The sequence below is a fragment of the Nomascus leucogenys genome, chromosome 12 (genome assembly GCF_006542625.1).
Source record: "Nomascus leucogenys isolate Asia chromosome 12, Asia_NLE_v1, whole genome shotgun sequence".
NCBI lineage: Eukaryota > Metazoa > Chordata > Mammalia > Primates > Hylobatidae > Nomascus > Nomascus leucogenys.
Genome location: NC_044392.1, coordinates 47,020,893 through 47,043,428, shown reverse-complemented (window position 1 = coordinate 47,043,428; position 22,536 = coordinate 47,020,893). Strand labels below are relative to the sequence as shown.

The 22,536-nt window shown below is 46.7% G+C and overlaps 2 protein-coding genes across 6 annotated transcripts in view; both read right to left on the bottom strand.

Annotated features, from left to right (window-relative positions):
• TPM3 (tropomyosin 3) overlaps nt 1–7,631 on the bottom strand; it is a 36,913-nt gene extending 29,282 nt beyond the window's left edge. For 3 of the 5 annotated variants that reach the window (XM_012510937.2, XM_030824437.1, XM_030824436.1), the window contains exons 1-2: nt 7,429–7,545; nt 6,703–6,828 (exon numbers count right to left, since the gene is read on the bottom strand). In XM_012510937.2, coding sequence (XP_012366391.1) covers nt 6,703–6,828; nt 7,429–7,545 — 243 coding nt within the window. Of the gene's footprint in view, nt 1–6,702; nt 6,829–7,428 lie in introns of all 5 variants that reach the window. The other 2 variants (XM_012510938.2, XM_030824435.1) reach the window with 2 other exon arrangements.
• A 7,276-nt stretch (nt 7,632–14,907) lies between these two features.
• C12H1orf189 (chromosome 12 C1orf189 homolog) lies at nt 14,908–16,521 on the bottom strand. The gene is made up of 2 exons (XM_030824434.1): nt 16,281–16,521; nt 14,908–15,349 (listed from the first exon to the last, which is right to left on the bottom strand). The coding sequence occupies exons 1-2, from the start codon at nt 16,476–16,478 to the stop codon at nt 15,248–15,250; spliced, it is 300 nt and encodes a 99-aa protein (XP_030680294.1). The 5' UTR covers nt 16,479–16,521; the 3' UTR covers nt 14,908–15,247.
• Between the last annotated feature and the right edge of the window lie 6,015 nt (nt 16,522–22,536).

Here is a 22,536-nt window from a genome sequence, read left to right as displayed (position 1 = left end):
CGTCTGTAGTCCCAGCTACTTGGGAGGCTGAGGTGGGAAGATTTCTCGAGCTGGGAAGGCAGAGGTTGCAGTGAGCTGAGATTGTACCACTGCCTCCAGTCTGGGTGACACATTGAGAGCCTGTCTCAAAAAAATAAAAAACAGACGAGTGTTACTAGATCCTTCATGCAACAGCCAGACATGAGTGCCTGTAAACTGTACTATAGAATTGAGCCTCCATTCTGTTACAACTTTCACCAATTTCACTGCCACTGTACTTCCAAGTACCCCCAAGGAACTGTTTATGAGTTAGAAACTTCCCCTTGGCCAGATGTGGTGGCTCATGCCTATAATCCCAGCACTTTGGGAGGCCACGGCAGGCAGATCACCTAAGGTCAGGAGTTTGAGACCAGCCTGGCCAACGTGGCAAAACCCCATCTCTACTAAAAGTGCAAAAATTAGCCGGGCGTGGTGGTGCACACCTGTAGTTCCAGCTACTCAAGGAGGCTGAGGCAAGAGAATTGCTTAAACCCGGGAGGCAGAGGTTGCAGTGAGCTGAGGTGGCGCCACTGTACTCCAGCCCGGGTGACAGAGTGAGACACAGTATAAAAAAAAAAAAAAAAAAAAAAAAAAAAAAAAAGCAAAACAGACCAGGCGCAGTGGCTTATGCCTGTAAGCCCAGCACTTTGGGAGGCCGAGGCAGGTGGATCACGAGGTCAGGAGTTCAAGACCAGCCTGGCCAAGATGGTGAAACCCTGTCTCTACTAAAAACCACAAAAACAAACAAACAAACAAACAAAAAACTAGCCAGGTGCAGTGGCAGGTGCCTGTAGTCCCAGCCACTCAGGAGGCTGAGGCAGGAGAATTGCTTGAACCCGGGTGGCAGAGGTTGCAGTGAGCCGAGATCGCGCCACTGCACTCCAGCCTGGGTGACAGAGTGAGACACAGTCTCAAAAAAAAAGAAAAAAGAAAAACAACAAAAGGAGAAACTTTCCCTACAGGCACTGTGATGCCGGATTTCTGGAAGCACAATAGTAAAGAGACTTGAGAATGTTATCTTCCCTCTTATTTCTTTGTATTCCTCCCACCTTCCCAGTAGGTAATCATGATAAATTTTTCCTCTGGGGCAGCTCTCTTTTCTCCTAGAAAATTAGGACATGGAACAGGACTTACAATGAAGAGTCCTAATCCCTGAAAGGAATAGTAAGCAAGACAGTTGCTGCCCTCAGTGTCTAGTTCTGAGAATGCTCCCTGCAGAGCCTCTGTCTTCCTATCACCTTTTGGAAATACCGAGCAATGAGACTATTCAGAAGAAACAACTTGGATAGATAATAATTTTCTCAATAGAGTAACCTGTACACTGATTTTTCCCCCAGAAATTAGGAAGGAAGATCAGGGTTCTGACTCTTAATAGACTCTACCCTGATGGCCTAAGAATTTTTCTAACTTGCTTTGTAGAAGTCTGATCAAGATGTGGCAGAAGTGACACTTTGTCATCTGGGTGCTGCTCAGCAGGGGGCACTATTGTACCTCCCTGTGCCCTGGTAAAGCAGCAGAAGACCTCATCCTAGCCAAATCAAAAGGGTGTTGAGAGCACCACTGCATTCCTGAGACTGGTAGATTTGAGTAGATAATCTCCTCTTGATCCAGGGAAACAGATGGACTGACTCATGATAGCCTTTAGAAGCACAATGGATAGCCAGCAAGGGGCCCAGTGCTATTGTGTTCCTAGTAACCAGCAATACAATATATCAACAGGTGTATATATCCATCGTTGTCCCTTCTCTCCCCATCCTTCCCGCCACCTGTCCCTGAAAAACGGTGTTATGACTCTATGTCCTAACAATGCACTCCTCTTTCCCTTTGTTTCTGCCTAAACAGCATCTGATTTCATCTTCGATTAAAATGATCTTAGATGTGGTTGCACAACAATGTGAATATGCTACTACTGAATTAGACATTTAAAAATGGTTAAGGGCCGGGCGTGGTGGCTCACGCTTGTAATCCCAGCACTTTGGGAGGCCGAGGCGGGCGGATCACGAGGTCAGGAGATCGAGACCACGGTGAAACCCCGTCTCTACTAAAAATACAAAAAATTAGCCGGGCATGGTGGCGGGTGCCTGTAGTCCCAGCTACTCGGAGAGGCTGAGGCAGGAGAATGGTGTGAACCCGGGAGACGCAGCTTGCAGTGAGCCGAGATCGCGCCACTGCACTCCAGCCTGGGCGACAGTGAGACTCCGTCTCAAAAAAATAAATAAATAAAAATAAAAATAAAATAAAAATGGTTAAAATGGTAAGTTTTATGTATGTGTATTTTACTACAACTTAGAAAACAAAGTTAGACAAACTTAGGGAGGAAAAAAACAAAAGTTTGGACTCACCTTGCCATACCCTTGCCCTTTCTTTATTCAAGCAGTCCTAGTAAATCCTGCACTTTTCAGAAAGGCTTCTCAGATAACCAGAACTACTTGTGTAAACATGTAGTTATTGACTCCCTCCTCCTTCTCTACCCCTTGTATCTACTTCAAGATAATATGCTTTGTTTATTTATTTATTAACCTTAAGGACAGAAGCTGAGCTGTTAACTTCCTTTGCATTGGACAGAGTATACTCCCTCCAAAGATGCATATATTATGCTTCTGATGACTCTTCCCTTGGCTTTCTGCTTTTAACCTTGTTGCTCCTTATTCAGCACCTCTCCCAATTCCTATAAACACTGTCCTTCTTTGACCCTTTGAGGCAGGAATCATCGAACTTTTAGGGTCTTGTGACCAGAGAGAAAAGAAAGCCAGTAGACAGTATGTACATGAATGAGCATGACTGTGTTCTGATAAAACTTTATTTACAAAACCAGGCTATTGCAAGATTTAACCCACAGGTGGTAGTTTGCTGACTCTAGCTTTGAGGAAAGAAACCTTTCTTCTTGCTTGCTCCTGGCCACAAACTTCCTCTCCTGTTTCTTGTTCTTATGCATAACTCTGAGGGTACTTTCTGACTTGGGAAAGCTAACAAAGGGGAGAGGGGTTGAATGAGTATTTTTAACCCTCACTTTACATATTTAAATGGGTTTTGGTGGATTCCTATGTAAATATGAATAAACTTCTTTCAAATGAATATACTGAGTAGACCATATCTAGGTGAGGGATGCTATGTGTGTGTATGTGTATGTCTGTACATGTGTAAAACAGATTAAGATAGACAGAATTCATCAGCAGGAAATCCTTTTATATTCCTAATGATTTTGATGTATTGCATAGAGCCTGTATATTATTCTCCTTCTCATGGTCTCAGGTTAGACTTGTTCTTTTTCTTGCTCCTGGAAACACCTCCTCAAGCCCACATACTAGCTGTTTCAGCCTAAGAACAGACCCAGATTGATGTTACCCAATTTCTCACAAAACTGTTACTAACCTGACATTGTGCTAGTTTGTGAAAACTTCTATCTTCATGCCCATATGTTAGAAACAGAGAGATCCATCCAAATATACCAGGAACCTAGGCTATACAACTCCAGCCAGCCATCCACTTGCCCAAAGCCCAGGGGTAACCTGTAGATTTGGTAGGGTTGGTTTTTTTTGTTTGTTTTGTTTTGTTTTTTTGAGTTTTCTGAGAAGGGAGAATTTTTATTATTTTAAATAGAGACAGGGTCTTGCTCTGTCACCTAGGCCGGAGTGCAGTAGCATTATCATACCTCACTGCAAGCTTGAACTCCTGGCTTAAAGCGATCCGCTCATGTCAGCCTCCTGAGTACCCGGGACTACAGGCACGTGCCACCACACCTGGCTAATTTTTAAATTTTTTGTAAAGATAGGGCCTCACTATGTTCCCTAAGCTGGTCTTGAACTCCTGGCCTCAGGCGATTCTCCCGCCCTGGCCTCTCAAAGCAAAGTGCTGGAATTACAAGTCTGAGCCACCACACTGGGCACAAGAAGGGAATTAATAGTTTGTGGTGGCCTGGCCAGGCACGGTGGCTCACACCTGTAATCCCAGCACTTTGGGAGGCCGAGGCGGGCAGATCACAAGGTCAGGAGATCGAGACCATCCTGGCTAACACGGTGAAACCCCATCTCTACTAAAAATACAAAAAATTAGCCGGGTGTAGTGGCGGGCACCCTTAGTGCCAGCTACTCGGGAGGCTGAGGCAGGAGAATGGCGTGAACCCGGGAGGCGGAGCTTGTGGTGAGCCAAGATTGTACCACTGCACTCCAGCCTAGGTGACAGAGCAAGACTCCGTCTCAAAAAAAATAAAAAAAATAAAAAAAAAATAGCTTGTGCTGAGCTTAACTTTTGGAAAAATGAGTTTAAATGATGTATATTATCCAGTTTGTGTTTCTAACCTCTGGCATAATATATTCAATTCTCATCACTTTCCTTGGCCACTGAAAGTGGTGGAAAACAAAACAGATCAGAAACCTAATGGCAGAGGCCAGGCATGGTGGCTCACACCTGTAATCCCAGCATTTTGAGAGGCCAAGGTGGGTGGATCACTTGAGGTCAGGAGTTGGAAACCAGCCTGGCCAACGTGGTGAAACACTGCCTCTACTAAAAATACAAAAAATTACCCGGGCGTGGTGGCGGGTGCCTGTAATCCCAGCTACTCAGGAGACTGAGGCAGGAGAATCACTTGAACCCAGGAGGTGGAGGTTGCAGTGAGTCGAGATCTTGCCACTGCACTCCAGCCTTGGTGATAGAGCAAGACTCTGTCTCAAAAAAACAAAAGCCCAGGCGCAGTGGCTTAGGCTGGATGCAGTGCTCACGCCTGTAATCCCAGCACTTTGGGACACCAAGGCAGATGGATCACTTGAGATTAGGAGTTCGAGACCAGCATGGCCAACATGGCGAAACCCCATCTTTACTAAAAAAAAAATACAAAAATTAGTTGGCTATGGTGGCACGCACCTGCAATCCCAGCTACTCGGAAGGCTGAGGCAGGAGAATGGCTTGAATCCAGGAGGCAGAGCTTGCAGTGAGCCTAGATTGTGCCACTGCACTCCAGCCTGGGCAACAGAGCGAGACTCCATCTCAACAACAACAATAAAAAGAAACCTGGCTGGACGGGGTGGCTTACACCAGTAATCCCAGCACTGTGGGAAGCCGAGGCAGGCGGATCACCTGAGGTCAGGAGTTCAAGACAAGCCGGACCAATAAATATGATGAAACCCTGTCTCTAGTAAAAATATGAAAATTAGCCAGCTGGGCATGGTGGCACGTGCCTGTAATCCCAGTTACTCAGGAGGCTGAGATAGGAGAATCGCTTCAACCTGGGAGGCGGAGGTGGCAGTGAGCCGAGATAGTACCATTGCATTACAGCCTGGGCAACAAGAGTGAAACTCTGTCTCAAAAAAAAAAAAAAAGAAAAGAAAAGGAAAGAAACCTGATGGCAGAGAGACCAAATATGAGGATCCAAAAGCATTTATGAATGGTTCACTCTGTCTGTCCTTCTAGCTATTTTCCAAAACCAAATGTGATTTTATTTTATTTTATTGATTTATTTTTTGAGACGGAGTCTCTCTCTGTTTCCCAGGCTAGAGTGCAGTGGTACGATCTCGGCTCTGTGCAACCTCCGCCTCCTGGGTTCAAGCGATTCTCCTGCCTCAGCCTCCTGAGTAGCTGGGATTACAGGCACCCGCCACCACACCTGGCTAATTTTTGTATTTTTAGTAGAGACAGGGTTTCACCATGTTGGCCAGGCTGGTCTCAAACTCTTGACCTCAGGTGATCCACCCACCTCGGCCTCCCAAAGTGCTGGGATCACAGGCGTGAGCCACCGCGCCCAGCCCAAATATGGTTTTAAATATTACATGCTCCTTTTTTCGTATTAACTCAGATCACTGAGAAACTTGTTTCCACCAATACTGGGACATTTTTGTTGTTGTTGGTAAGATTCCTGTGGTACTTTTCTTCTAAAAAACTTTTCAATCTACTCTCTCATTTATCTTTGCAGCAAACTTCAAGGTTGAAGATGAAGGAAAGTAGGTGATGATGGGATAATATGAGATGGAAAAGAGAATTTATTTTATTTTAGAATGGGAAAATTCAGCCCTAGACAAGCTGAGTAATTACTCACGGTCATAGAGTGAAGTCTGGTGGTGATACCTTTACCCCCTAAGATTCCTTCTTAGTTTCTATTATAGTCTGTCACTGTGGGGATCTCTCTGCTGCTCTAAGAGCAATGCTTCATATGGCATCTCCATGGCATAAAGGCAAATGCCCACATTGGCCAAGTTAAATAAACCCATATATGGTCAGGGTCAGCGTGACCTCCATTTCCCATTGTGAAATACGAGCTGGTTTTGTTGGACAGTTGAGAGATGAGAGGTCCCCTATTAATACACATATCCACATGCCAAGACTTGGACATAAAAGCTAAGAATGTGGCATGGGGGAGGAGGTAGGATAAGTGACAGCATTCTGAACTTAAGAGTCTCCTCTCTTTGTCCAGGTCCTGGGAAAGATAATTAAATTCCTGCGCTGGTAATAGGAGATAAATGAGACTTTTACATGTATTTAAAAAAAAAACTTTTAACATGTTGGAGATGTCTTTAAGAAAGAATATACATGCCATTATGAGACTATACCAGCATGTGGTTATATGCAAAAATGTATGTGAGTATATATGTCTGTGTTCCATGAACCCACAAGTGTGTTTGGAATTTCATCATACATTAACACAAAGATCTATATGTGTAGATTAAACCCATCCTCCATCTCTCTAATACTCACATCAGCAGCCTTCTTTTCTGCCAGTTCCAGCTTCTCCTGGGCATCCTTCAAAGCTTCAGAATACTTGTCCAGCTCATCCTCTGTCCCTTTCAGCTTCTTCTGCATGGCTGCCAGCTCATCCTCCAGCTATAGGAGCCCAGAGAGTCACACACAAAAACACACAAACACAACAATGCAGGGTTGGACCCTGGGCTCTTGGAGCCCTGAGTGTAACCTCCATGTTGCCATCCCTAGTGAGACACACTTTCTCCCCAGCCACTTCCAGCCCACTGCCTCGGGAGTTATGCTGTAGCTTGGCCTGTGACCCTGTAATATCTGATCCTAAGATGACCAAGCCATCCTGGGTTTTCATCCAAGACCCTTGGATGATAAATATCTAAAGTGTAGATGCCCGTGATGCTATTTGAGTGAAAAGAGATGCTCTTTCCCTCTAGAACTCTTACCTTTTCCTCTAGAAGTCAAGGGTTCTTCCAAAACATGGTCCATTTCTACTTAAATTCAGCAGACATACTGTGGCTCAGAAGAGGCCACTGACTTTCCCAAGGTCACAAAGGCAGTCTGAGACAGATATGTGAGATGTCGTCTGCTCCGCCAGTGAGGCTGGGGAGTCCATCCCACCCCCAAAAAGGAGGTGACACCAGTAGTCACTGTCTTTCCCATGAAAACTCCCTTCCATTTCACAGTCTTGTTCACTAGCAGATGAGAGAGACCAATGCCAGTGCCTACCTGTTTACTTCTTTCTTCTGCCTGCTTCTGCTCAGCTTCAGCTTGCTCTGCCCGATCCAGAGCATTCTCCTTGTCTAACTTCAGCATCTGCATCTTTTTCTTGATGGCCTCCATCATGAGCAGTGGCTGTTGGTAGGCTCACCTGTGAACACTGGAGAACTGGAGACTGGGGCAAGAAAGAAGGGACTGCTGCCTGAGTGACCAGGAGGTCCCCAGACTTGAGTCTTTATCTGTGCTCGTAGCTCCACCTTTTGTTCCTAATATGGTCTTTCCAGCTCCCTCCACCCCATATTGTTCTCCTGGGGGAACACAGGGTGAGACGCTTTGATGAACTGACATCACCAGCAAAAAATATCTAGGAACAGCTGAGGCTGATTTTAGACAATGGAAAGTGGGGGAGGGAAGAGGTTCTCCCTGACCCTGAAACTTTCCACTCATTCTGGGCAGCTCTATGGATGTTTTAAAAGAGAAGGAAGAGGGGAGGGAAGAACATTGAAATAGAGAAGGGTACTTTGGCAATTCTAGGTTGGCAGTTTGCATCCAGAGGGTCCTGGTTGCCTTTCAGCTTCCCCTTTCACTCTCCCCCAGACTGTGTTGAATGCTGGTCAAACACCATTAGTTGAGTTTTAGCTTTTGATTCCTGGTATTCAAGGAGCTTGGGCAACAGGGAAGAGGGGAGGTCACTCATGATCCTTCACAATTCTCCCAGATCCCCAGATCAAATTGCTGTGCTATTTTGGGAGTCTCCGATTGGCAGGGAGACGTTTTTCCTCCAACCAAGAGACACAAGAGTAGAGTAAGAGGGTAGAGTTGGAATCTCCAAGGCTATCCCAGAGCTTCAAGTGGGGTGGGGAGAGAAACAGGGGAGAGTCAGAACAATCCAGACAGGATCATGCCCTTTGTTTTCCCACAGTAATCTTAAAATAGAACTGTTGTACCCACACAGACCTTGGTCTGTGTGGCTCTCTCCTCTTCTTCCCTTTATCTTCTCCCTTCTTAATTTTCCCCAACGCTGCCGCTCACCACATCATCATAATCATCATTATCAGCTCTATTCTTTCCAGTTTAGTTCCAGACCATGTTTATTCTTCCAGTGGGAGCCTTGTTACTAACAGGTGGCAAGTATACCAGTCCACTGGCACCATACACCTGAAAATATGCCAGGGGAGAGGTGGGAACTTTTCAAGGTGACCAGGTATATTGGACAAATATAAATGGCTCTAGTTAGTCATTTATGTCAAGGATAGTGAGAGTTAATGCTAAGCCCCAGCAATGGGGGAACTGAGACAACTACCAGGCCAGTGGGTAGAGAAGAGCTGGAGTCCACTACTGAGAGCTTCCAGTCACTAGAGGTAGATAGGCAGATAGACCATCAGCTGACTCTCGACAGAGAGAGGAGAAACCAAGTCTCCTTTCCCTGGAGATTAACCAGGGAAAGGGGTTAGGGAACAGGGAGAGGAAGGAGTGGAAAATGGGGGGTGGGGTGGGCAAGTGAATAAGGGGGGGAGGAAAATACGAGGACAAGAAGAGATAAAGAAAAGAGATATGTCCCTTCTAGTATAAGGGGACAAGAAATAGAAAGATTCTATCCTCAAATTCCAACTCTCTCCCACTCCACACCAGCCCTCTTAGGTTAAGATTGAAATCCACATAGGTTGCAGCTACTGGACTTTTGTGGGGGTCCTGGAGAGAAGAAGTTCAGTAAAAGAGACAGGAGCCCCAGAGATTGAAGTATGAAAGAGGGTGGTGCTGAATCACCTGCTGCTGTAAGAATGTTTGACATTTAGTTGGTTCCTAATTAAACAACCCAATATCAAACATATCACACAGAAGCAGGCAGGAGAGCTTTGGGGGTCATCTGCCTTCCTTCCAATTGCAAAGAAAGAATAGAGCAGTCACCAGGCACCAATCATGTCTAGGTGGAGAGCCATCTCCTTGAGGAAGGGTACTGGCCCCTGCTCTTCACCTCCCAAGACAGCCAGCTCTTGCTTATCGCCCTACGTGTCATCCCTGCCTCAGCTCCTCCTCTACCAGCTCCTGGCCTTTGCTGGATCACGTTGGCCTAAACCAGGAAGAATACCTGGCAGGGCTCCACATCCGGGCAACTATCGGTCCCTAGAGCTCCCACACAGAGCTTCTCACCCTGATGTCACGGCCCCAGTGCCCAGAGGATCAGCCGTGTCAGCAGCTCCTCATCAAAATTGCCACCTGCTCTCTTCAACGCCATTCCAGCTGCCCTGAGGCTTTCCGGGGTGGGGGCAGAGGACTTGTACATCCTGCTTTACCTTTCCAACAGAACTCCTAACCTTCCCAGATCACCCCCACAAGACTACTGAGGTCCGTTCAGGAGGCACCATCCTGCTCTTAAGTGCTGCAGATGCTTGGCTTCCCCTTCCTGCCAGCTTAACCATTCTCACCTTCTCCCCATGTCCTCCAGGCATCCTCCTTAAAGTCACCCTTGGATGTCCAGAACAGAAGAATAACTTGTCTCCCTGGCAGGCTCCATCGTGGGCTCCAGAAGAGAAGACTTATAGTTCCCCACCTTGCCTGGCAGAATTGAAACTAAGGCTTTAGATTGAGGGTAAGAGAGGAAACTTCTGCCAGGAAGCAGCCTGCAGTCCACAGGAGTCCTCTCCTCTTCTAGGGCTTTTTACCAGAACTCCAGGCTGCCTTCTCCAAGGGTCTTCCCTCACAGGGATCCAGCCGGATTCCCATATGGGGGATTTCTCTTTTGGAGAGAATCAGGTCTGTTGAATGTTATGTGGCAGGCAGATGCTTCTCTCCACTGTGGCAGAAAAGAGCCCAAGTTATAGCTGCATTGGGGGCTGGGGGGCTTGAGTGGAAGTGTGGGGGTGGGAGAAGGACACTCTGCTTCAGCCCCTAGGCCTGTTCCATGTGTCCTTGTTCCCATTCCAGACACCCACCCCAACCCCCAGCATATACCAACTCCACAGTGTCCTTGATCTAGATCGATAGCTTGTCCCAAGCCCCAGTCAATTCTTGTTGTGTGGCTCTTGCCTTTCAGGGGAAGACTAACAAATAGGCATATACAGGCCCCAAGGTAGGCATCTGTGATGTTGTCTTATGTCTTTGTTCCTTTTTGGCTCCTAAAGTGGATGTGTATGTTATTTGTACTTTCTTGCTCTCCCTTCTTACCCTTAACCCCTCAAGTTCTAGTTCCCTTCTCTGAGAAGCTTACCCACATTCAAAAATCAGAAGCTGGAGGAAGAGAGGCTGGGAAAGAGACTAGCAGGAATGAAAGGACTTTAATGTTTGGGGCACTAGAGGAACAGAGAGGCAGACTGGGAATAGCATGCAGGGGAGAAGCAGCTGTCTTGGAAGGAGAGTTTGTATGGCGTACCTAGGCAGAAACATCAGATGGCCTTTGATGAAAGCTGTTTAGCTCTCCTGGAAATATTTACTATGCAACCATTTCAAACAGGACTGAGCCCCTCTGAGCCAGAGGAGCTGGCAGAGGGGAGAGGGAAGAGGGGCTGAATGGGTATGATGGGGTGATGTTATGAGAGCAGACAGAATAGACAGAGAGGATCAGAAGAGATGGGCTCTGTAGGGGGCCAACCTGCCAATACTGGAGCCAGCCTGGCACTGACAAGCCCTGGGGGAAGAGGCCAAGGTCAGGGATCAAGGCAGAGGGGATGGGGCATTCTGTGGGTTCAGATGAACAGAGGAAAGAAGAATAGAAAAATAGAAGGAGTTGGTGAGGGAGTCTGGTTGGAGGTAAGGGGAGCCCAGGTAATGGAAAGGAATGAAGGAAAAAAACTATCATAGGAGCAAGAAAACATCATTATGGGTTACCATTTATTGGACATTTTGTGCTACTTGCTGCTAAGTGCTTTATTTAATCCCCATAGCAACCCAGTGAATTAGGCATTATCTCCCTTTTTTCATACAGCATAAGAAACTGTAACCTGGAAAATTAAAATAATTGGCACAAGGCCACGCAGTCAGTGACAGAGCCAGCACTGAAACCCAGATCCATCCAGTGTTAAAGCCTGTTCTCCTAACGCCAAAATATACTGCCTGTGTAAAAGAAACAATAAGCGGCCTGGGAGATAAATATGGGGGAAGATTTAAAAAGTGAAGGTGCAGGCCGGGTGCAGTGGCTCAAGCCTGTAATCCCAGCACTTTGGGAGGCCGAGGCAGGCGGATCATGAGGTCAGGAGTTTGAGACCAGCCTGGCCAATATAGTGAAACCCTATCTCTACTAAAAATACAAAAAAAATTAGCCAGGTGTGGTGGCAGGCGCCTGTAGTCCCAGCTACTTGGGAGGCTGAGGCAGGACAATCGCTTGAACCCTGGAGGCAGAGGTTGCAGTGAGTCAAGATCGCGCCACTGCACTCCAGCCTGGGTGACAAGAGAGATTCTATCTAAAAAAAAAAAAAAGTGAAGGAGCAGCTGGCTGTTTGGCTCATGCCTATAATCCTAGCACTTTGGGAGGCCAAGGCAGAGGACTGCTTAAGCCCAAGGGTTTGAGACCAGCCTGAGCAACATAGTGAGACCCCCATCTCTACAAAAAAAAAAAAAATAGCCAGATGTGGTGGCATGTGCCTGTGGTCCCAGCTGCTCAGGAGGCTGAGGAGGGGGTATTGCTTGAGCCCAGGAGATCGAAGCTGCAGTGAGCCATGATTGTACCACTGCACTCCAGCCTGGGCAATGGAGCGAGACTGTCTCAAAAAAATAAATAAATAAATAAATAAATAAATAAAAAAGGCCGGGTGCAGTGGCTCATGCCTGTAATCCCAGCACTCTGGGAGGCAGAGGTGAGTGGATCACAATGTCAGGAATTCAAGACCAGCCTGGCCAATATGGTGAAACCCCATCTCTACTAAAAATACAAAAATTCGCCGGGCACGGTGGCTCACGCTTGTAATCCCAGCACTTTGGGAGGCTGAGGCGGGCGGATCACGAGGTCAGGAGATCGAGACCACAGTGAAACCCCGTCTCTACTAAAAATACAAAAAAAATTAGCCGGGCGTGGTGGCGGGTGCCTGTAGTCCCAGCTACTCGGAGAGGCTGAGGCAGGAGAATGGTGTGAACCCAGGAGGCGGAGCTTGCAGTGAGCTGAGATTGCGCCACTGCACTCCAGCTTGGGCGACAGAGCGAGACTCCGTCTCAAAAAAAAAAAAAAATACAAAAATTAGCCGAGCGTGGTGGTGGGCGCCTATAGTCCCAACTACCCAGGAGGCTGAGAGACAGGAGAATCGCTTGAACCCGGGATGGGGAGGTTGCAGTGAGCCAAGATTGCACCACTGCACTCCAGCCTGGGTGACAGAGCGAGACTCCGTCTCAAAAAAAAAAAACAAATGAAGGTGAGACGAAGCTTCAGAAAATAGAGGGTAGGGGAGGACACAGGCAGACAGAAAGAATGGGCGACTTAGTCTCAGGTTCCTGGGTCAGATCCAGGTCACATGTTTTGTCTCCTATAAAACTTACACCATACTTGTCGTTACTTGTTCAGTGCCTGCCTCTCCAACTAGGCTGTGAATTCCATGTCATCTGGTGTGTAAGCACTCATGAGTAGTTATTGACTAAAGATAAGAGGGTTTGGGAAGCAGAGGTGATGGGAGTTGGGGGTTGAATATCGGATATGTAGCACAGACAGAGGAATGGGCATGGGTGGAGAATGATATTTGATTGGATAAGAGGGCTGGCCTAGAGGTCAGCAAGCAACCTCTGGAGGACCTGGGTCACAGAGAAATCTCCTGAGGGAGAACACGGAGGATACCTACCGTGTGCCAAGCACTAGGCTTGCTCTGTGTTTGCTATATACATTATCTTATTTAATTCTTCAAATGATCTTATGAAATGGGTATTGTCCTAATTTTCAAAAGAGGAAAATTTTTTTTAATTAATTTTTTTTTTTTTTGAGATGGAGTCTTGCTCTGTCACCCGGGCTGGAGCACAATGGCATAATCTCGGCTCACTGCAACCTCCGCCTTCTGGGTTTAAGCAATTCCCCTGCCTCAGCCTCCCAAGTAGCTGGGATTACAGAGGCCTGCTACCACACCTGGCTAATTTTTGTATTTTTAGTAGAGCCAGGGTTTCATCACATTGGGCAGGCTGGTCTTGAACTCCTGACCTCAGGTGATCCAACTGCCTTGGCCTCCCAAAGTGCTGGGATTATAGGCATGAGCCACCACGCCTGGCCCAGAAGAGGAAATTGAGGCCAGTTAAGCTAAATCACTTCCATATGATGACACAAGAATTAAAGAGGTGAAGCCAGAATTTGAACCCACACCTGACTTCAAAGCCTGTGCTCTTATTTTTATACTCTACTGCCTCTTTATCAGTGGGATGTGTAGGGGCAGAGGAAGAAGTTCTGACAGCTATAAGAAAAATGGGGGATTCCGTAGGAGACTGAAGGATGGAGACAGACTTGGGTTGGAGGGAAGGGTATGAGTTTTGCAGTGGAGACAAAGGCACATAGAGTTGAGGTCAGGAAAATATCATGTGGACAGGATGAGTGACCATTGAGGATGCCAAGGGCAAGGTGAGAGCACAGGGCAAAGTAATGTACAATGGCATTTACATCAGGGAGCGATGGTGTGTTCAGAGAGTGTATTCAGGGATTCATGGTGTATTCCTACAGCTGTCACTGGCTGTGAAATGGGGGTCTCTCTGGCTTGGGATGTCATTCACATGTAAAGTGGACCCTTTTTATTTTTGAGACGGAGTCTTGCTGTCACCCAGGCTAGAGTGCAATGACATGATCTTAGCACACTGCAATCTCCGTCTCCTGGGTTCAAGCAATTCTCCTGCCTCAGCCTCCTGAGTAGCTGGGATTACAAGTGCCTGCCACCATGCCGGGCTAATTTTTTGTATTTTTAGTAGAGATGGGGTTTCACCATTTTGGCCATGGTTGGCCAGGCTGGTCTTGAACTCCTGACCTCGGGTGATCCACCCGTCTCAGCCTCCCAAAGTGCTGGGATTACAGGTGTGAGCCACCTCGCCCAGCCTGTAAAGTGGACCCTTTTAAGTAAAGTTGTCTATGGCCTTCATATGATGCACATGGTCAATCAGTACTTTTCAGTATTTTTCAGAATTTTGAGTGCCTTTATTTTGACTGCTCTTTCCAGCCCCCTACAAATCCTACCACTCCTTATTTCCTTACAACTGTAACATTACCTGCCTGACCCCTGGAGACATTTAAGTTTGGAATCCTCTCTCTTGGCATAGGTGGGAATTCAGGCCCAGTGGAAAGAGACTTGTTCAAAGTTTCACAATAACTAGCTGACTCAAAACCCAAAATGCAGGCCTCCTCACTCAAGCACTACGGTGTCTGTAGATTAATAGCCACATTCAGAGCAATTTGTCCAAATATAAATAAAAGATAAGTGAAAGTGATATCTGAGAGGTGGCGAGTGAAATCCAGGAAGTTAAGATTACAGTAGCTGAAAAATAAGCACTTTTGAAACAAATCAAGATGTAAACCTGAAAGAATGAGCCCAGTGGTCTAAGTTTGAGCCTTTAAGAAGTAACTTTATTTGTTATAGCAAATCAGGATTCTCAACTCACATTGTCCACCCCTCCCCACCCTGCCGCCTTACGTCAACACAGTAAATCCCACTATGACCACAAGGCGTCACTCTTGTTGTTACTGTTGTTTCATAGATTGTTTCCCAAATAGCGGCAAACGATTAACAAGAGAGTGGAGAAGTGAGAGTGGGAGCGCTGTCTTAAGTCCCTGGCAGATAGCAAGATCTGGTATGTTTTGGGAAGGAGGTTCAAGGTGGTAGAGGCTCTAGAAGGCTAGGTTAGCAGGCATGTTGAGAATGGAAGAACAGTGTTTTGGATGCCATCAGAATCTCTCTACATAAAAAGCTTTGCCCATCTGATTTAGTTCCTGCTGGTACTGCTGATGCTCCTTTTCAAACAGCTGGTGCAGGGCAGCTTGACGGACCTGGTGGAGAGGGCAGAATACAGTGTGTTGTTTGCCTCTGTTTACCACCCTTTCTTATTCTTTCTTGCTAGTTGCTTTCCCGTTATTTGTGTTCTCTCGGAGCTGGACTTAGCTGTGACATAAAGCTGGGTGGTAGCAGAGAGGCTGAACCAGTGGAGGGAAGCCTATCCAATTTTTTTCTCCACAGGCAAAGCCCTATGTTCAGCAAATATTTGCTGAGAACAGACCATGAAACAGGAACTCTACTAAGTAACTGGGATACAAAGATGGTTACATGACATCAAGTGGGGACCCCGGGAGACAGAGAGGTACTGAGAGGCAAGTGCTACGCACTAAGAGGCAGTTTTTTGTTTGTTTGTTTGTTTTTTTTGAGACCAAGTCTTACTCTGTAGCCCAGGCTGGAGTGCAGTTGCACAATCTCAGCTCACTGCAACCTCTGCCTTGGTTCAAGCAATTCTCGTGCCTCGGCCTCCCAAGTAGCTGGGATTATAGGCATGTGCCACCATGCCCGGCCAATTTTTGTTTTTAGTAGAGATGTGGTTTTGGCATGTTGGTCAAGCTGGTCTCGAACTCCTGGGCTCAAGCGATCTGCCCGTCTTGGTCCCCCAAAGTGCTGGGATTACAGGCCTGAGCCACCACACCCGATCTAAGAGGCAGTTTTGAGTCTCACCAAGATGAAAGGAGCAGGAACTAGAGTATACTTTGGGACTTTAACATGTGCCTGCCGCCTGTAAGGTGGATGCAAAGAATCACTTAATGAAAAAGAGTTTTGGCAATGGAGTTAGAGTTGTGTTGCTCTGGCGTAATGCTGAAAACCTAGAGGCAAACAAGATAAATGTGCAATGACATGCACTAAGAGCTTGGAAAACTCAGTGGGCAAAGGCACAGAGCAGTAGTGAATGAGACTTCAGGTTGCCCTGCTAGAACTCACCATTAGTAGTTGCTTTTTGGCCAGTGCCAATTCCTGTACCATGGTGTCCTGCATCCTTAGGGTGGCATATGGGTTTCTTCTCTGGCCCAATGTCATTTGCCACAGACAGTGAGTATGTGAATTTCGCCACCTGCTCCAGGTACAGAGGTGGGGGTTGAATGGGTGGGTTAGAGTTAGGAGTAGAGACAAAAACCCCATAGAGTGAGGCTGTTCCTTTTTTCTTTTTCTTTTCTTTTTTTTTTTTTTTGAGACAGAGTTTCACTCTTGTTGCCCAGGCTGGCGTACAGTGGCGCAATCTTGGCTCACTGCAACCTCTGCCTCCCAGGTTCAAGCGATTCTCCTGCCTCAGCTTCCCAAGTAGCTGGGATTACAGGCGCCTGGCACCATGCCCAGCTAATTTTTTGTATCTTTAGTAGAGATAGGGTTTCACCATGTTTGTCAGGCTGGTCTCGAACTCCTGACCTCAGGTGATCCACCTGCCTCGGCTTCCCAGAGTGCTGGGATTACAGGTGTGAGCCACCACGCCTGGCCCAAGACTGTTTCTTCACCTGGAACCTCTGCCCCACTGTTAGAAGACTGTAAAATCCTTAAAAGGGTAATTTAGAACCTAGTATGTATTAAGTACATAATATCATTTAATCATTTCAATAACCATGTGGCATAGGTGTTATTTTATTTATTTATTTATGTATTTATGTATTTATTTATTTATTTTGAGACAGAGTTTTGCTCTTGTTGCCCAGGCTGGAGTGCAATGGCGCGATCTCGGCTCACTGCAACCTCCACCACCCGGGTTCAAGCGATTTTTCTGCCTCAGCCTCTTGAGTAGCTGGGATTACAGGCATGCGCCACCACGCCAGGCCCATAGGCATTAATTTTTACATAATACAGATAAGGAAACTAAAAGTTGTGAGATGCCCAAGGTCACTTAATGGCAGACCTGGGACTCAAATCCAACTTCATTTTTTTTTTTATTTTTTAGACAGAGTCTCACTCTGTCACCCAGGCTGGAGTGCAGTGAGGCAATGTTGGCTCACTGCAGTCTCCACCTCCAGGGTTCAAGTGATCCTCCTGCCTCAGCCTCCTGAGTCGCTGGGACTACAGGTATGTGCCACCACACCTGGCTAATTTTTGTATTTTTAGTAGAGACGAGGTTTCACCGTGTTGGCCACGCTGGTGTTGAACTCCTGACCACAGGTGATCCGCCTGACTCAGCATCCCAAAGTGCTGGGATTACAGGTATGAGCCACTGCACCTGGCCCCAAATCCAATTTCTCTAAAGCTAATATCCCTTCCATCATACTAGTGATTCTCAGCCCTGGCTAGACTGGAATCTTCATTGAAGTTTTAACTTTATTTTTTTTTTTTAAGAAATAGTCTCGCTCAGTCGCCCAGGCCAGAGTGCAATGGCGTGATCTTGGCTCACTGCAACCTCTGCCTCCCAGGTTCAAGCAATTCTCATGCCTCATCCTCCTGGGTAGGTGGGATTACAGGTGCCTGCCACCACGCCCAGGTAATTTTTTTTTTTTGGAGACAGAGTCTCGCTCTGTCAGCCAGGCTGGAGTGCAGTGGCGCAATCTCGGTTCATTACAGCCTCTGTCTCTCGGGATCAAGCAATTCTCCTGCCTCGGACTCCTGAGTAGAAGGGATTATGGGTGCATGCCACCACACCCAGCTAATTTTTGTATTTTTAGTAGAGACAGAGTTTCACCATGTTGGCCAGGCTGGTCTTGAATCCCTGACCTCATGTAATCCACCTGTCTCAGTCTCCCAAAGTGATAGGATTACAGGTGTGAGTCACCACTCCTGGCTGCTAATTTTAAAATTTTTAGTAGAGATGGGGTTTTGCCATGTTGGCCAGGCTAGTCTCGAACTCCTGACCTCAAGTGATCAGCCTGCCTCAGCCTCCCAAAGTGCTGGGATTACAGGAGTGAGCCACCATGAAAGGCCAGTTTTAAGTTTTTTAATATATAGAAGGAATATAAATATACATCATGCATGTACATATGTGTATATATCTACTGTTGGCATTTAAAAAAAATCAAAAGTACATTTTCCACATGTTGAAAAAATTGAATCCACACAGAAATACATTAAGTGAGGCCGGCCGCGGTGACTCACGCCTGTAATCCCAGCACTTTGGGAGGCTGAGGTGGGCAGATCACGAGGTCAGGAGATCGAGACCATCCTCACTAACATGGTGAAACCCCGTCTCTACTAAAAATACAAAAAATTAGCCGGGCGAGGTGGCTGGTGCCTGTAGTCCCAGCTACTCGGGAGGCTGAGGCAGGAGAATGGCGTGAACCCTGGGGGCGGAGCCTGCAGTGAGCCGAGATCGCGCCACTGCACTCCAGCCTGGGTGACAGCGAGACTCCGTCTCAAAAAAAAAAAAGAAAAAAAGAAATACATTAAATGAAAAGTAAAGTTTCTGGGTGCAATGGCTCACACCTGTAATCCCAGCACTTTGGGAGGCTGAGGCGGGCGGATCACTTGAGGCCAGGAGTTCAAGACCAGTCTGGCCAACGTGGTGAAACCCCATCTCTACTAAAAATACAAAAACTAGCCGAGCGTGGTGCCACACACCTGTAATCCCAGCTCCCCAGGAGGCTGAGGCATGAGAATCGCTTGAACCCAGGAGGTGGAGGTTGCAGTGAGCCGAGATCGCACCACTGCACTCTAGCCTGGGTGGTGGAGTAAGACTCTGTCTTAGAGAGACTCTGCCTCAAAAAAAAAAAAAAAAGTTGTTATCTCTGACTGGGCAAATATATATATATATATATACTTTGTTGGGAATGACTGTAGTTTTTACTTTTTTTTTTTCTGAGTCAGAGTCTTGCTCTGTCGCCCAGGCTGGAGTGCAGTGGCGCGATCTCCGGTCACTGCAATCTCTGTCTCCCAGGTTCAAGCAATTCTTCTGCCTCAGCCTCCGGGGTAGCTGGGATTACAGGCGTGTGCCACCATGCCCAGCTAACTTTTGCATATATATTTTTTTGAGACAGGGTCTTATTCTGTTGCCTAGGCTGGAGTGCAGTGTGTGATTATGGCTCACTACAATGTCAACCTCTTAGGCTCAAGCAATCCTTCTACCTCAGCTGTCTAAAGAGCTGGGACAACAGGTGTGTGTGCCTGGCTAATTTTTATTTTTTTATAGAGACGGAGTCTCACTATGTTACCCAGGCTGGTCTCAAACTCCTGGGCTCAAGAGATTCTCTGCCTTGGTCTCCCAAAGTGCTGGGATTACAAGTATGAGCCACCACACTCAGCTACTTGTGAATGTTTTCAGAAAATGTTTCTATCATAAACTGGGAAGTACATCTTTTTTAAAAAACATGTAATCAGGCCGGGTGTGGTGGCTTACGCCTATAATTTCAGCACTTTGGGAGGCCGAGGCGGGCAGATTACTTGAGGTCAGGGGTTCGAGAACAGCCTGGCCAACATGGCGAAACCCCAACTCTACTGAAAATACAAAAATTAGCCAGGTGTGGTGGCGGGCGCCTGTAATCCCAACTACTCGGGAGGCTGGGGCAGGAGAATCACTTAGACCCGGGAGGCGGAGGTTGCAGCGAGCTGAGATTGTGCTACTGCACTCCAGCATGGGCAACAAGAGCGAAACTCCATCTCAATAAATAAATAAATAAATAAATAAATAAATAAATAGCAATAGTCATGAACATTCTTAGGTATGTACCTTCTAGTGCTTTTCCAAGTATGTATATTTAAGATAAATTCCTATTTTTGCCAGTTCAACGGATATGCAAATTTAAATTTTGATAGATTTTATCAAACTGCCTTTGTACAAACATGGCTGTATCAACCTAGACTCTTATTAAAATCATACGTGTTCTTGTTTCTTCACATCCTTGCTAGCTCTGGATATGACCCATGAAACCTTAAAAAAAGGCTTCTCCTATCCCATTTCAGACCACTTTAATCAGAATCTCCTAGGGTTAAGAACTAGGCATCAGTGTTTATTTATTTAAATTAAGTTTTTTGGTAGAGATGGGGATCTTGCCATGTTGCCCAGGCTGGTCTCAAACTCCTGAGCTCAAGCAATCCACCTGCCTTGGCCTCCCAAAGTGCTGGGATTACAGGCATAAGCCAATGTGCCCAGCCCATTTTGTTTTGTTTTGAGACAGGGTTTTCCTCTCTCACCCAGGCGGGAATGCAGTGGTGGCATCACTTGACCTGGGCTCAATTGATCCTCCTGCTTCAGTCTCCTGAGTGGCTGAGACTACAGGCATGCACCACCACACCTGGCTAATTTTAATTTTTTTGGTAGAGACAGGGTTTTCCTATGTTGCCCAGGCTGGTCTCGAGCTCCTGGGCTCAAGCAATCCCCCTGCCTCGGCCTCCCAAAGTGCTGGGATTATAGGTGTGAACCACCATGCCAGGCTTGCATCAGTGTTTTTTTTTTTTTTGTAGAGATGGAGTCTTGCTCTGTCACCCAGGCTGGAGTGCTGGAGTGCAGTGGTGCGATCTCAGCTCACTGCACCCTCTGCCTCCTAAGTTCAAGCAGTTCTCCTGCCTCAGCCTCCCGAGTAGCTGGGACTACAGGCGCACACCGCCATGCCTGGCTAATTTCTTTTGTATTTTAGTAGAGACAGGGTTTCACCATGTTGCCCAGGCTGGTCTTTAACTCCTGAGCTTAGGCAATCCTCCCCCCTTGGCCTCCCAAAGTGCAGGGATTACAGGCGTGAGCCACCGCGCTTGGCTGCATCAGTTTTTTCAAAATCTCATCAGGGTGAAAAGGATACGTAGCCCAGTCTTGTGAATCTTCTCATTCAATGGTTCAACAAATACTGCACTACCAACCACATAATTAGTACAAAGCCAGGCAACAAATACTTGAATTCTTGATAAAAAAAAAGAAAATAAAAACATGCTTCAATTTTTCTCCAGAGAATGAGAGGCAGGGGACAATAAAAACCAATCTATATCACCTAACCTAGTGGGCACTAAGAGGCTGATCTCACTTGCTTTGAGGACAAGGCTGCTTCTCACCCCTTCCGCATCTATTTTCCTTCTTGATGAGGCCCTAAAGAGATGCAGCAGAGTTGGGAGGTGGCTCAGGGAAGACAGCAGAGTGGAAAGGTCAAGCTGAAAGGTAAAGGGAGGGGACAGAAGCAGATTACCTGTCGACCGTCTTTTTAAGTCCCATGGCCCTTTGAAAACTCTGCAAGAAAAGGTAGTTCTGTTGATCTGCCTCAGTCTCAGTCTCCAGAACCTCTATTCTAATGAGAGACATAGACCTTTTTTTATTTTTGGAGACAGAGTTTTGCTCTTGTTGCCCAGGCCAGAGTGTAGTGGCACAATCTCGGCTCACTGCAATCTCCGTCTCCCGGGTTCAAGCGATTCTCCTGCCTCAGCCTCCGAGTAGCTGAGATTACAGGAATGCACCACCATCACGCCGGGCTAATTTTGTATTTTTAGTAGAGACGGGGTTTCTCCATGTTGGTCAGGCTGGTCTCGAACTCCTGACCTCAGGTGATCCGCCCACCTCAGCCTCCCAAAGTGGTGGGATTACAGGGGTGAGTCACCGCGCCCAGCCACATAGACCTTTTTGAGAAAGCAATTTCCTAGGGGGAAATAGGGAGAGGAAAGCTCTACTTTCAGAATGGATCAAAGAAAACACACAGGGGTTGGATGGAACACATATTTGAATACCTACTACGTACTAGACATAGCCTCCCACTCCTGTTACTAACTACATTATATCCTTGTTACATCAAAAGCCTTTCCCAGTAAAAGATGCACTTAAAGTAAATTGATCTGGAAACTTCATCAAACTTCAACCCAGCCCCTCCTTCCAACTCTGCATACCTCTTCTACTTTTGTCAACTTTTCCACAGACATGTCTATAGATTTGCTTGATACAGTCTGAGGAGACTGACAGGCTCTTCTTTCTGTTTAGTTCAGTAACCAAGGTTTCAGTAGTCATAGTAACATTTACGCCTCCAACAATAACCCTGGGCCTAGGAGTTGATTGGCCACCTGGCTTGTTGCCCCAGAAACCTTGAGAGAATCCTTGTTCTGCAGCCTTCTGTTGGTGACACAGGCATCTATGGGCAAGGGCCACAGTCCTGATTTTAGGATTTCTTGTGCTAGGGTCCCAAGGAGTATCTGTATGGTCGTAGGTCCAGGCTATGCACACAGTCCCACCAATTCTCTGGAGGCAAATCCTCATGCCCTATACCCTGTTAGAAATGTGCAGATAATATTATCAAATGCCTGTTTTATTAAAAGACAACTATAAAGG